Here is a 14829-nt window from a genome sequence, read left to right as displayed (position 1 = left end):
AAAAAAAAAAAAAAAAAGGTCCTGTTTTATAAAAGGCCTGGTGAAGAAGGGCACACACAGACACACAGAGGTGCAGACATGGAAGTCTAGTGGCTAGTGCAATGGAAACGACTCACACTGCCTGGATTTTTGCAACTCTCTCCCCCAGAGGCTAGATCCTGTGCCCGGATACCCAAACCCCAGGGTAGGGTCTAACATACGTCATAAATACCTAAGCAGCAGCTGTATGGCTTCAGATCATTGCCTACTTTTGTATTCTCAGTCAGTCTGCACGACCCGCCTTACGGCAGGATGCAGCACTAACCCCCCTACGCTGCAGCCATCAGAGCTCTCTGTCCGCCTTCTGCTGCCTGTATCTGTTGCCTGGGGCCAGAGGAACTTTGACATCGTGGACTACTGAGAATGTCCTGTGGCTACCAAGTGGGGAGGAGAAGGCCTCCAAGGGCGAGGGTGTGTTGGTGGTGTCCTGTGCCCTATGCCTGGCCCCAGCTCCTGGCCTAGACCCTGGCATGGAGCAGGCCCTCAGTGTGTTTGCTGGGCAGACGGTGGATGGTGGATGAGGTGTGAGTAACAGGCAGTAAACTCCAGGGATGATGAATGTGCGTAGGCGATAAAAGGAGTGAAGGGGTAAGTGGAAAAGCATCTGAAGCAGGCAGCACGAGTACCTGCATCCCCTTTGTCACCCTTTGCTCCGTCTCGTCCATCTCTTCCAGGCAGACCATTGTGACCAGGATTCCCAGGGATGCCAGAGGGCCCCTGCCTGCATGTGTCCTGTGCGTTTATGTTCCCAGTGCAGATTCCAATAGCAAGCAGGAGCCACCAGATCTTCATGGTTCAGATGATACACTCTGAACTGAAAGGGGGAAACAGAAACCGAGAGGAGAAAACTTCATTGCTGGGGCTGTGGACACAGCCTCTATTATTTGCAGTGGGAAGTGGATGGACCATTTCCTGCCATTGACCCACAGCTGGTTGGACCTGGATAGAATGGTCAGGGGTGGGTGTGGGGGAGCAATCTGGTAGCAGATTACATCAGAAGACCATTGTCCTTGGATGGGAACACATGATCAAGACCATTCTTAGTCCCAGCTACTTGGGAGGCTAAGGCAAGAGGATCACCTGAACCCCGGAATTTGAGGTTGCTGTGAGCTATGACACCACAGCACTCTAGGCTAGGTGACAGAGTGAGACTCTGTCTCAAAAAAATAAAAAATAAAAAGACCACTCTTAATGGTGAATGATTAATAAAAAAGCCAAGCTTAAAGGCAGGATACTCTTCTACCTTCTTATCTTGGGCAAGCCACTTTTCTGAGCCAGAGAAGAGAAGAATGTTTACTTACCTTACACAACTATTATAAATACCAATCTGATCACAACGCGCAAGAAAGCACATTGTAATTACTAAGGCAAACACAGAATTACCGTCTGATCTAGCAATTCCACTTCCAGGGACATACCCGAAAGAACTGAAGTGGGGACTTGAACAGAACTCCAGGGCTCACAGCAGCAGCGTTTGCTGCAGCAACCCAACCACCCATCAGTGAATGAACAGATGAGTAAAGTATGGTATAGCTATCCAATGGAATATTATTCAGCCTTAAATAGGAAAGAGGTTCTGACACATGCCACAGCATGGATGATCTTAAGGACATTAGGCTGAGGGCAGAAAGCCATTCACAAAAAGACAGACCTGTATGGTTTCACTTATATGAGCTTTCCGCAGTAGTAAGACTCATAGAAGAAGTAGGATGGTAGCTGCCCAGGGTTGTGGGGAGGTGGAAATAGGAGTTGTTTAGTGTGTACTGGGTTTCAGTTAGGGAAGATGAAAATTTCTAGAACTGGGCAGTGCTGATGGCTGCAAAACCATGTGGAAGTATTTGATGCCACTGAACTGGACATTAAAAATGGTTAAATTGGCAGATTTTATGTTATATACCACATATATTTTAACAACATTAAAAAATTAAAATAAAAATATAGTAAAGCATTCCAAGCATCCTTACTGTGTTTGGATGCAGTCTGTAAGGTCCTGTTTTATAAAAGGCACGGTGAAGAAGAGCACACACAGACACACACAGGCATAGACGTGGAAGTCCCCATCCTCATGGTTTGGGAGAAGGGCATTTGAAGTCCTTTCTATAAACACTGTCCTCCCTCCCACTTATAAATCTATATTCTAATCTGATCAGGGACTATACAAAGGGGCCTGGGGAGAGTTCCAGACAGAGGGGGCAGCATATGCAAGACCTCAAAGGGATAGGAATATGAAACTTGGATTGGAGGACCTACATCTCATTAAGGGGTGGGCGCATAGCTCCATGTTCCTCTCAGCCATGGCACCTGTCATGGCAGGAATTTATGTTTGTCACCGGCTTTATTTCCTCATTATTGTATTCCCAGGACTCAGTATTAAACCTGGAAAACTAGGTTGGATCAAATACTAGTCGAATGGAATGAGTGTATCATGGTACACAACTTAGGTGTTAAGTAAGAAAAAAAGCACGCGAAAACACGGGTTGATGTAACTGGGGAGATGGCAGGGCAAACCTGACATCCCTTTGGAAAGCTAAACAACAGTATACAGCTATATCTTTGAGCCAATAATCTCATCCCTAAAATTGTCCTTAAGAATCCAAAATTTGGGCACCAAAGATATTAACTGCAGCATTACCTATAACAGTGGAAAAGTGCACACTGCATAATGTGTAACAATTGGGAGAGGTTTAGCAAATAAAATAGTATATAACTACTAACTACTGACATAATTTTGAAAGTCATGTAGAAATATGGGAAAGATACATGTTGTGTTGAATTTTAACATATAGACCAAAATGTCATGCCCGTTATGAATGTTGCTACATATATCTGCATATTAACAAAAACTAGGAACGAATATATGCACAGGAACAAGGTTGCTATAGAATAGTGGGGTTATGACAGTTTTTCCTTTTTTAAAAAAAATGCATTTTTACAATACCTCTACATACATTACTAGCGAGATACCTTTTGAAACCAGGGAGATTCTCTATCATCCAAAGGACTATATCGCCATCTGGTGGAAATCTTGCAGGGTGTAGCCTAATGCAAATAGAATATTTTTGGAAAAGGAAGTGCAGCTGCTTCCCTTAGAAGTCACAACCTCATTCCACTTCAGGAAATTGAGATTTCTGAGAGAACAAATTCCATGAACAATCTAGGCCAGCCTCCTTTGTTTAACTCAGAAGTGACTGGTAGCCGTCAAATCTAATTTCCACCAACCAAGTTCCACTGTTTTCCTTTTCAACTTTTAGGACAGGCACTATGATTATTGCAGCAACAAAAAGATCCCAGGATCATAATGTCAACTTAGCTAGAAAAGAGCCAGCATAAAAGCAGATATTTATCCTTCTATAATTCCTTCCTTAGTTTTGCATGCTTGATGTATCTAGATAGCTAGAGTCTACCTAGCTTGCTGCTAAAACATGGCAACACTCTTCAACAAATGATTTTGATTAAGCAAACACTGCTTCCAAATCAATAGTAAAATAAGTTGTGGCACTTTCCAATGAGAAAATTTGGAAGACTTACACTTCCATGTAGAACACTGAGGGTTTGTGCTAGGAATATAGTGGAAATGATACCCATGTTATTTATTTATTTATTTATTTATTTGAGACAGAGTCTCACTATGTCACCCTCAGTAGAGTGCTGTGGCATCACAGCTCACAGTAACCTCAAACTCCTGGGCTAAAGCGATTCTCTTGCCTCAGCCTCCCAAGTAGCTGGGACTACAGGGGCCTGCCACAATGCCCAGCTATTTTGTTGTTGTTGTTGCAGTTGTATAGCTGGTCTGGGCTGGATTTGAACCCACCACCCTCAGTGTATGTGGCTGGTGCCATAACCACTGTGCTATGGGCACTGAACCACCAATGTTATTTTGAAAAATAAAAATTCTATTTGTACCTCTCACAAAGCACAATACAACTCTCTGTTGTATTGGTTCAACCACAAACACTCAGATTTTAAGTCCTGTGTCAGGTCTTTCTCTAGAAGGCACTAGATCTAGGACCCCCTCCTGACTCCCACCTTCCCTCCCTCCCTCTTCTTTTCCCCCCAAGACCCTGCCACCCCAACCCCACTTGTTCTCCACACTACACCTAAACTAGCGATTACTTAGTGGGAACCACCCTGGGTTCGAGCTTTTGGAAGATGTGACTGCATCTTTCCATTTCCTTGTTTCAGGACTTCAGGTTAAACATTATTTGAATGAATGAATGCAAGGAATGTTAGCCTGGTTCCAACTGTGTGTGGCTTATCACTTGGAGAGGTGGCTGGGTATCCAATTGGACCCTTGTCAATGCTTTTGGTGGAGATCACTAGTTACCTCCAATACCCCTTCTCACCTTCTTGGTGGTATTAGAAATTTTGGCTGCCCATGATAGACCATGCCTCCCAGCATCCCTTGAAGCCTGGATATAACCCTGAAACTACATTATAGGCTTGGGGATGAGCAAAAGTGATGTGTACAGTTGTGGACTCTAAAGGGAAAGGGTGTGGCCTTCCTGGGCCCTTTCCCTCTTCCCGTGTCAAGATTTGCACAGGGTGGGGGTCTTTTGAACTCTTTGAAGGGAGGCAACAGTTGTGGAGAGAAAACCCACAGACCAGACCTGCCCTCCCAGCCCAGCTTTGGCATGAGAGCATGGGAGAGAAATAGACTTCTAATTTGCTTCTGCTACCTTTATTTGGGTGTCTGGCTGCCCAAGGCAAGGCTGTGCATCAGAAGTGAGGGGGGCCTGTGGAACCTGAGGTTAGTCAGCCCAGGAATCAGAGCTGCTGAGGACTCACTGGGTATTTGACCCTTTAGGTCACATTTAAAAAAAAATGACAATAGCCGCTACCTTAGAAACAATCACTACTAAGGCATAGAGAACAGCTGAAAACATCCTGCAGCGCGCTGGGATCTCACAAGTCTAATGTACTGACCTGGGAGCAGCAAAGGGACCCAGACTGCAAATGACCTTGGAGTTAATGTTTTGTCCCAAATAAAATAGGTCCTTATTTAGCCAGCTTATTTCTAGGTTGTTTTCCTATGCTTTAACTGCAGCATTATCTATGATAGTGGAAAAGTGCACACTCTACAATGTGTAACAGGCAAGGAGAGGTTTAGCAAGTACAATCGTACCTAACTCCCTCACTACTGAATCTCTTGGTAAAGGGTCAGTGCCCTCCTGATCTTTCCCAAGAATGTCAGGTCCCTTATTCACAGCCAAGGTTAAGAGTTAGCACTCAAGGATTCCTAATTCCCTAAATACTAGGATTTAATACAGACTTGCCCCCAAAGCAGCGTCTCCAAATCTCTGAGCCTCAGATTCCTTGTGCATAAAATGCAAAGGATGAACTGACGCCCTCCCAGATATGATGGTCTCAGATTCCCAGAATCCGAATATCTCAAGGTCATCCTCGCTGAAGGTATTTCCTTCCACGTGCTGTCTGTATCGCACCCTTTACGCATTTCTTCTTTGCTATATAGAGAGGGGGTTTGTACTGCATTGTGTAAATTAGCATAGCGATAAATTTAAAAATGTACATATTGAAATCTGTGCAAAATAATCTCTAAACATCTCTGGAAAACTTTCTATAGGGTCTGTTATTCTTGTGAGGTATTCTATGATTTTTATTCCTCCTGCCAGAACTCTGAAAATTGGCAGAAAAATCCCAAAATCTGCATATATCTCCTGTTTAGCCTCTTCCTCAAGAATGAATTTTGGAACCTATCCAAAGCTCTAGACATCTATTTTGCAAATAATTAACCAGGATTATCCTGTATGGATACTCCAAGAACTGTTTTAGAACCTACATGCCTTAAATTGCATTTTAAAGAAACGTTTTCCCAATGCACTTACCTGAACCCCAGAGCTGAAGGCTGTACCCAGGTACTGTGCAAATGAGGAATCAAGGGCAAACTAAACAAAATCACACCTTCCTGCTGTACAATTCTCTAGTGGATATATCTGCAAAACAGCAGGAAGGGGAGGGGACAGAGGAAGGCACACGATGTCTTGGAAGAGCTTCAAGAATCACAGCAAAATGGAGTTGGGTAGCGTCTTCTACCAGTGCCATTTAGTTTAGAAAACTTAGCTCCTTTTTAATAGAATGAGGGAACTCGAGGTGTTATTTTGAGTGGAGTGTGAAGGATAAGAGTCCCCATGGCAGGTTTCTTTCTCCAAGTGATTTTTGTGCCTTTCCCTAGCAATTTCTCAGCTGACCTTGGGGCAATTATGGGCAGTGGGACAAGTGGAGACTAGTGTCAGCAGCTGGGTCTCATCTGAATCCTGGACCCTTGGAATTGCTATCACTGAATTAGATATTCAAACTTCTGTGTAATTTCTTTTAATTTTCGCCATCCGAGTACTTAGGATTTAGTGCCCCCCAGCCCATACACACCTGCCTGTCACTGAGAACATAGTGAAATCATTATTGTTCAATGCCCTGAATCGTGATTCTTTTTTTTTATTTTATTATTTTTTTTATTTTTTTGAGACAGAGCCTCAAGCTGTCCCCCGGGTAGAGTGCCGTGGCATCACAGCTCACAGCAACCTCCAACTCCTGGGCTCAAGCGAGTCTCCTGCCTCAGCCTCCCAAATAGCTGGGACCACAGGTGCCCACCACAGCGCCCAGCTATTTTTTTGGTTGTAGCTGTCATTGTTTTGGCAGCCGGGCTGGATTCGAACCCAGCACCTTAGGTGTATGTGGCTGGCGCCTTAGCCACTTAAGCCACAGGCGCCGAGCCCTGAATCGTGATTCTGAACTAACATTTCCTCATAGGAGTATAAACATTTACCTAAGACTTACAGATAGCTTCAAGAGGATAAATGTCCCCAACACTTTCCCTGAGGTGCAGAGAACCCAGTTGACCCACATGGGGAATGGAGCCCCCTAGGCAGAGCTCCCCCCTGACTCCCACTTATATGCCTCAGTTTCCTCATCAGCACAGTGGCCAGAACAATGCCAGGGTGGACAGAAGGGGCATGAACTCACATAGCATAGATCAAGCCAAGATCTGGTCTCTCCTGGCCATGCCATTGCCGCCTCTGCCTTGGGTGCCACTCACGGACCCCTGCGGTCCCCAAGTACCAGATGGCCTCTGGCTGGCTTCCCCTCCATGCCCACGCCACCTCATCTCCAACACCCTCCATCCTAGACATCTCACCACCCGCCCCCTGCCTATTCCACCATCAGGGCTGCCCAGGTGCCCTGGCCTCAACTCAGTGAGCATGCTCCAACCCACATGTCCAGCACTGCCCTTGCTCCTGAGTGCCCCACCGCCTTTAACTGCACTCCATGGGACAGCCGCCAATCCCAACTGGGGCCTCCACCCTTCCCTGCCACTCATTTCTGAGGCGATTGGTGGTACGCCCACCTCCTCACTGCCCACTACAGAGCTTGTGGCCACTGTTTCCCTGACTTTCCATTCTAGCCACAGGGAGAGTCTGAGTGACCAGAATCCCCAGCAGCCTGGTTTTGCAACACCTCAAACCCTGTGAGGTCTGTTTCCAGAATCCTGCTGGGGCCTTGGGTCCTGTGTAAAGGTGACTCAGGGGCTGGAACCTTAGGCTCAGATCCTCACCTGGACCCAGTTCTCTGAAGTACACATTTCATGGCACCATTACATGTCTGTTCTCCTTTGGAGGACCCACACATTTCAACTCAGTCTCTCCAGGGCATAAAATAGGTGGCTAATATGCATTCGTTCATCTTCTACACAACTCTTCTAGATGAAAAATGCCATTGCAGGCCAAGTGCAGTGGCTCCTGCCCATAATCCTAGCGCTCTGGGAAGCTGAGATGGGTGGATCACTTGAGTTCAGGAGTTCAAGACCAGCCTGAGCAAGACCCTGTCTCTAAAAAATAGCCAGGAGTTGTGGTAGGTGCCTATAGTCCCAGTTACTTGGGAGGCTGAGGCAAGAGGATGGCATGAGCCTAAGAGTTTGAAGTTGCTGTGAGCTGTGACACCACCACGGCACTCTACCAAAGGGTGACAAAGACTCTGTCTCCAAATAAATAAATAAATACCACTGCACTCTTTACTTCGCCCCTTCTTGTATGTGGTACCACTTTGAGCCACATTTGGGTTCTGAGGCTCTCACCCTCCTCCCCATCTAAGCTGATGCCCTCAATGCAGCCCCATGAGGGGTGAACAGATTGCTCTGGCTCTGGGAAGTAGGCGGATGTTAGGAGAAAACAAAAACTGGGGAGTAGCCACTTGGCAATCTTTATAGGAACTCTTTTCTGATTAGTCACAGCAAACAATGGGCTATTGACTTGGCTTTTCTGAGCTGTTAATTAGAGAAGGAAATTCTTATCTACCCCACCCTCCCCAAAGGGGGTGAAGGGAGTCTGGTGGGCAGCTGTGGAGTGCGAGGGGCACACACAGAACACAAGGTCTGTTCATCTACTCTCCACCCCTTACAAAAGCTACCAAATGGGACTGCTCACTTCCTGGGTCATTCAGGTGTCTTCCTCCAAAGTTTAGTGATGGTTTTTCAAGTCAAGTTGACTTTCTAGGCTCCCTGCAGTTTTCTTTTCTCCCACACCTCCCGAGTAGTTTGAAGGAGCTCTTGGATGGATGAATGGTCTCTGCAAATCCCAGAAACCCTCCGACACTGGCATGTACTCACTACTTCTTTTTTTTTTTTTTTTTGAGACAGAGTCTCAAGCTGTCACCCTGGGTAGAGTGCTCTGGCATCACAGCTCACAGCAACCTCCAACTCCTGGGCTCAGGCGATTCTCTTGCCTCAGCCTCCCAAGTAGCTGGGACCACAGGTGCCGCCACAACACCCAGCTATTTTTGGATGCACTTGTCATTGTTGTTTAGCAGGCCTGGGCCAGGCTCAAACCCATGACCATCAGTGTATGTGGCTGGCGCCCTAGTCACTGATCTACGGGCACTGCCCACTTCTTTCTTTTAAATCTATTTTGCTATTCATGAAGCAGTATTAGAACCAGTTTGGCAAATTAATTTTAATATACAGATACAAAACAACAAGTATAGATTCACAGCATTTACAAGAAATCATTCAAATAGCATTGTATTTTTTTTTTTTTTACAAAAAACTTCATTTGACAAAAATACATATCAAGTTAAAGCAATCTTGTACACCGTACTTCAGCTGTCCACAGCAAATTCATCAGTTTGGAGGCCACTGCCGGACTTACACAGAGAACATCACCTTGAGGTTGATGAGTTAAAAGGCTGCCAAGGGCCTCGCAAAGCAGGGAAGCAAGTCATACACAATGGACGCTAGTATTTACAAAAAAGACCAGAATTAAATTATAGAATCAGTTCAAAGTATTTTCTAAGCACAAAATGTGGAGGCCTCTGCGACAGCTAATGGCAATCATGAAAAGTGCGTTGCTGCTCTGTGAACTTCACCAAATATTTCAGCTTCTGGTTTTCTTTCTTCAGCACCAGCTACTTTCTACTTACTTTTTCCAAAGCCTTTGGAACTCTACTTTCATTGCAGTCTGGAAACAGCAGCCATTAGCCAAAGGAAATTTTAACAGAGAGAACAACTGGTAGGTTAAGCTTATCATAGGGAAAACTGGTCTGCTAGCAGTTTAACCAACAAGTTGATTGGTGGCCAGAATCCCTGGCCTGCGAGCCACTGATGGCCATTACTAAGTGTCCAGTGAGGGACCTTCCATGTTTCTCTTCTCTTTGATGAACTAATAATGCAGAAATACTCATCAGGCTCTTCTTTTCTGGCTAGTAAACACGTTGATTTGTATCGAGGAATATCAGGAATTTAGGTGTGCAGAGTTTTCTGGATCACCCGGCTTTCCCAAAAGATTTCTAGCATGAACCAAATGAACTTCTGCTTTGTGACTAGATAACAGAAATGTAAAAGGTGGGGATTTCCTGAACAGGCATGGTGTTAAGTCTTTGTCTGGTTTAGGTATAAAAGGCCTGACAATGTTCAGAAATAGAACTGAGATGGCAGTGAAATGTTTTCAACGACAAAATCAGATCTACCAATGGGAAGTCAAAATCTGATCTAATGAAAACAATCTATGCAGACAGTGTTCCAGGAAAGCGCTGGCAAATTCCTGCCACCTTCTTTCTAGTTTGCAGACCAAAGATAAAGAATACTGTTACTCTACGATTTCACAAATATTCTATTTTATAATTGGTTATAACTGCAGGATTATAACCAATTATAAAATAATTGCAGAATTGCAGGATTGTTGCAATTATAAAATACTGCAGGATTGTTATACATTTTAGCAGTGATCAAAATTGACAAGGATACTTTTGGCCAAAGGCCCTTTCAACTGTTTTTCAGCAAAACTGACAAATTCTGAAACATGAAAGATTCCGTTTAGGTGAAATTCATCAAAATAGTGTATCACCTTTTTTCTTTCTTTTTTTTGGCTCACCCACATAATATAAATGTCAAGTTACAAAGGCAGACAGACAGGAGGGAGCAAGACTCCCAGTGCGGTTCCCACACCAGCCACTTAGGAGGCTCTTTGTTGTTTCTTTTTTTTTCCAAGTGGAACATGTCACTTAATCAAGAAGGAAGTTGGGGAAGCCAAAAATGAGCTTCCCTGAGGCCTTGCATTCTTTGAAGAACTCAGGTATTTGTTAATAAAACCCAAGCTGGATGTATAGTTTCAAGAAATCTTTTATCCTTTTAAAAATACATTAGCAGTTTTTGAAATCACCTGAACACCCAAGGAGGTCCTACTTGGACTGATATTTGATCGAGTGACTCTCACAGTGCGTATGACTGACTGGGGCAACCTCGGGAGTGGAGCTGAACCAGACACAAACACACCCCGGTATTCGTGACTCTCTGCTGGGAAGTCCATAGAAGTAGGTGGGAACCAGAAGTTAGGGCTCAGCTGGGAAATAAATTAGGACTGGCCACAGAATGGGAAGCATTTCTTCATCGCCCAAGAGTGGATTATTAGGAAATGGAAGCTCTAAGGCTGGCGGGGTCCTCGCTGAAAATGTAACATAAGCAAATGAGTCTCCACTTCCTTACAGCAACTCCCTCATATTACATTAAAAAACAATTGTTCGAAATTGCTGTACATACAAACGACTCTATTTAGCACAGAGATTGCCCCCCCCCCCACAGTTATTGCTGAGATGTCCAGGAAAAGCTCCATAAGTATAGTTTCCAAAATATATCACTGTATTTTGTTAGTAAAAATGTCAGTTATAGAAATGCAACTAACGTTGAAATGTCTTTTCAAGAAGGAAATACACATATACCCAGCCTCCCGCTATAGCACCTCCCAGAATGTTTCTCAGGGACCAACTTCTACCTCAGGGCACACAGAGTGAAGGTCCACAGAAGCAACCCTGGGGCCATCGGGCTGCGGCACCCCAATCCCTCAGCCGTGCTGCCCACGGGCAACATGCCAAGGTGGCAGAACAGGGCTGGGAACAGAACGCTCGAAGGGTTTGGTCTGAGAGGGCCAGGGTTTGTTTCCTCATTGTGTGATGTCATTCCCTTAAGGAATCCCTCTCAGTATGGGGGGAGACCGGGGAGACAGGAGGAATATGTAGCTGGGAGACTGAAGAGGACTTTGACATCACGGATCTGCTTATTCTCAAACATGGGTCTACTAGGAAAAAGAACTTTGCAAGGGTGGCATTCAAAAATGAGCTTTTCATACACAAATCCCCAGGCTGCGTATCCAGGGCACCGAGCAGGTGAGAATGGCGCCTCCCCCGGGGAGCCTGTCTTCTCCAGACTTAGCTAAAATTTATTTTCATCAAAATGCACAACGTATCTGCAGGTTATCAGCCTGTGTGGCCTTCGTTTAAAAAAGAAGACTGCTATCTCCGAGTCTGGATATTTTGTTAAGGTCTCTTTTATAAAGAATTAGCCATCAGAAATCTGTCACATCCTCCTGGTGGCACAGTTATGTGCTGTGTGACAAAGGCGGCTTCAAATCCCCAGGAAGCAGGACTGCTCTGCTCCGCATGTTTTCTCCATGGAAGGTACGTGTCTTTATAATTCTGTTACAATTCCGTGAGGCTCTGTGGAACACTGCAGGTGCCCTTGGAGAATGCCTATTCACTTGAGCATCAAAATCAGAATCAATGGGCTTCATATCACAAAAAGTTATTGGAATGGCAGGGTTTCTTAGGTTATGGCATGTGGGCAAGACGGGACTTCTGCTTGTGGAGTTACTCAAGGCAGGAGAGGGCCTGACCTAAGGACAAGCCCCGCACACAGTAGGTTTCTCCTGCCTTGGCTTGAAAGCAGCAGTATCTGGAGGATGTTTCGGTCAGTCTCGATAGCAGACCGCGCTGCCAGGCAACGGACACACCATTCATTGTCTTCTCCCCTTTGCTTGTAGGAAGAGAGATCTAGTGAGGCGAAGGCTGCACTACCACCATTTGGCAACTGCTGCGGACACCAGGGAATACCACGGGCGTCTCACAATAGCGGGAGGTTCCCCAACACTGTGGAAAGGACTGAGAGCTCACTTTCCAGAGGTGCCCAGCTGCGTGCTAATAAGAGACGGCGTGGGACCAACCCTGTCTCCACGATTCCCTTCAAATGCAAAAGGGATTTTCTAACCTAGTCCCCGCTTAGGAGCTGAAGATCTCTCGACGTCCGTGCTGAGCCATAGCAGGAGCTTGTCCATCCCTGACGGGCCAGACTTGCTGAAGCCCCAGTCTCAGTGCTCCTTTGAGATCACAGTACGAGTTGGCCACCTCACAGCAGGTCACAGGGCAAGGGGCTCTCGTAAAGGATAAAGCTGAGCGTCACGACTTTCCATGAAGGCAGCCGGGTTTCTGAAGACGGAAGGTGAGTCCAAGTCCTTCTCTCCTTCATTGATCCCTAAAAGATTTCAGCACAGGGTCCAAGAAACTTTCCTTGGATTTAAGCACAGAACAGACGGAAACGGTTCCCTCTTGACGCTTGTCTTGCTGGACTACGGCCCTCCCTTTTCACTTCCGGAAAGGGGTGAGTTTGTGGAATGTGTGCCAGAAGAGGGAGGGCTTCCTCTTGGGCTCCGCCAGGGCAAACACCTGCTGCTGAGGGACGCTGGGGGGCACCGTCACGTGGCGCTGCTGGAGTGGGTGCAAGCCCTGGTGCGGTGGGGCCACGGGGCATCCACTGTAGCCTAATTTGGAAGGGGAGAAAGATAGAACAGGGACTGAGGGTTAACCAAAAAGGCAAAGAAAAGTGACAAGACTCAAAGTTCTTCACTAATTCTTAATTCACATTAACCAAAAGAACATCTGGTAGCTAAATGAGAAACACTATGTTCAGATACTGTGTGTGGAGCCTGAATCCCCCCAGAAATCCTCCAAGGAGGGTGCTATTACCCTAAATCGAGAGGGAAGGAAACCAACAGCTACAAAGGTTATGTGGATCACCCACGGCAACGCCGTCGTTAAGCGGCAGAATTAGAAACCCAGTAGGGAGCGAAACAATAAAATGCTTTAAATGAAAACCTGGAGCTTGGATGCCCCAGCCCAAATCCTTCTCTGCCACTTACTCCCTGTGATTATTGGAGAAATCTGAGAAATCATTCCATTTCTCTGTGCCTCAGTTGCCTGATCTCTAAAGTAGGGGGTCATAATACCTGTCAGGCTGCTGTAATAATTAAATCAGTTACAAGAAGGGCTTAGAACCATGTCCCCAATACTTAACTGCTCTAGTCAAAACTGTCTCATTAGAGTATGCATTTTATTTATTTAGTTTTCTTGACAGTCTCTCTTTGTCTCCCAGCTGAAGTGCAGAGGCATCATCATAGCTCACTGCAGCCTTGAACTCCTGGGCTCAAGTGAGCCTCCTGGCCCAGCCTCCCAAAGCGCCAGGATTACAAGTGTGAACCACTGTGCCTGGCCCAGAGTAGGCATTTTAAATCTGTGCAGAGGTGATGTAAACAGTTTCTTAAAATCAGCTATTAGATTAAAAGATAACTATGTAAGTGAGTGTGACGTGATGAAAGGGAGTTGTCAGGGTCTGCTTCTGACACCACTTGTCAGGGCTGGGACTAGGTAGGTTCCGGACATGGACTGCTAAGCTACCTTGCTCAGGAACAGTTTCTCTTAGGCGCTTGAGGGCTATCTACTTTAGCTGGAGAGAGAGAGAAAGCGTGTATCTTAGAGAGAGTAAAGCAGTCTTCTTAGAACAGATAGATCTTAGTCTTTAGCAGAGCTTGGTAACCTTCAGCAGAGAGACGCCGTGCTGGCGTTCTGCAGGCAGGAGAGGAGACAGAGTCAGAGTAAGTGGATCTGTGATAGAATGTGCATGCTTTTTGACTGCCTTCTCCTCCAGCCTAATATAAGGCTGATCTCGTGCCTCTCAACACCACAGGAGTAGAGACTGCCAATTCCGCAATGCTTTCACCTCAAGAGCTCTCATACTTGTTAGGAGATCTAAATCTCTCTCCATGCCCTTTCCATCAAGGTGTTCCATTACAGGTATTTCCTATAACTCTCTCCTCTTAGCCATAGGCTTATATGGGCTGCTACAGGGAGTGCTTGAGAGGCAGGCAGGACTTGGCTCAGAATCTACCCCTGGCTCTGACCTGCCATAACACTTTCCTCCAGGGCGACAGGAAGAAAGAAATAGGATAGCCCACATAGAGTGCCAGACCCTGTAGCCACTCATCATCATCAATGTTCACTCCATTCTTCAGCCTAGCTGCTGGGCGAGAGACTCTTAGAAGACACAGAAACTAGTAACAGCTCACAAACTGATAGTTACTGGTGACCTGCCATTAACTGTGGAGACACCCACATATGCATGCACAAGGACTACAATTCTTTTTCTCTGCATTCAAGATATTTATAACTTAGTGGGGAAAAAAA

At 45.7% G+C, this 14829-nt stretch overlaps 2 protein-coding genes across 5 annotated transcripts in view; both read right to left on the bottom strand.

The window, feature by feature from the left end:
• Positions 1-5947, bottom strand: part of LOC100965642 (complement C1q and tumor necrosis factor-related protein 9A) — a 10978-nt gene extending 5031 nt beyond the window's left edge. The window contains exons 1-2 of the mRNA XM_003796715.3: positions 5883-5947; positions 666-853 (exon numbers count right to left, since the gene is read on the bottom strand). Of these exons, the coding sequence (XP_003796763.1) occupies positions 666-831 (166 nt within the window). The 5' untranslated portion in view covers positions 832-853; positions 5883-5947. The remainder of the gene's footprint in view (positions 1-665; positions 854-5882) is intronic.
• A 5584-nt stretch (positions 5948-11531) lies between these two features.
• SPATA13 (spermatogenesis associated 13) overlaps positions 11532-14829 on the bottom strand; it is a 144003-nt gene continuing 140705 nt past the window's right edge. For all 4 annotated transcript variants that reach the window (XM_023517219.1, XM_023517220.1, XM_023517218.1 and 1 more), the window contains one exon: positions 11532-13130. In XM_023517219.1, coding sequence (XP_023372987.1) covers positions 12955-13130 — 176 coding nt within the window. In that variant the 3' untranslated portion in view covers positions 11532-12954. The remainder of the gene's footprint in view (positions 13131-14829) is intronic.

The sequence above is a fragment of the Otolemur garnettii genome, unplaced genomic scaffold (assembly GCF_000181295.1).
Source record: "Otolemur garnettii isolate 467f Iridium unplaced genomic scaffold, OtoGar3 scaffold00106, whole genome shotgun sequence".
Lineage (NCBI taxonomy): Eukaryota > Metazoa > Chordata > Mammalia > Primates > Galagidae > Otolemur > Otolemur garnettii.
The sequence above is the reverse complement of the archived record's forward strand: the minus strand, read 5'-3'. Positions and strand labels throughout refer to the sequence as shown.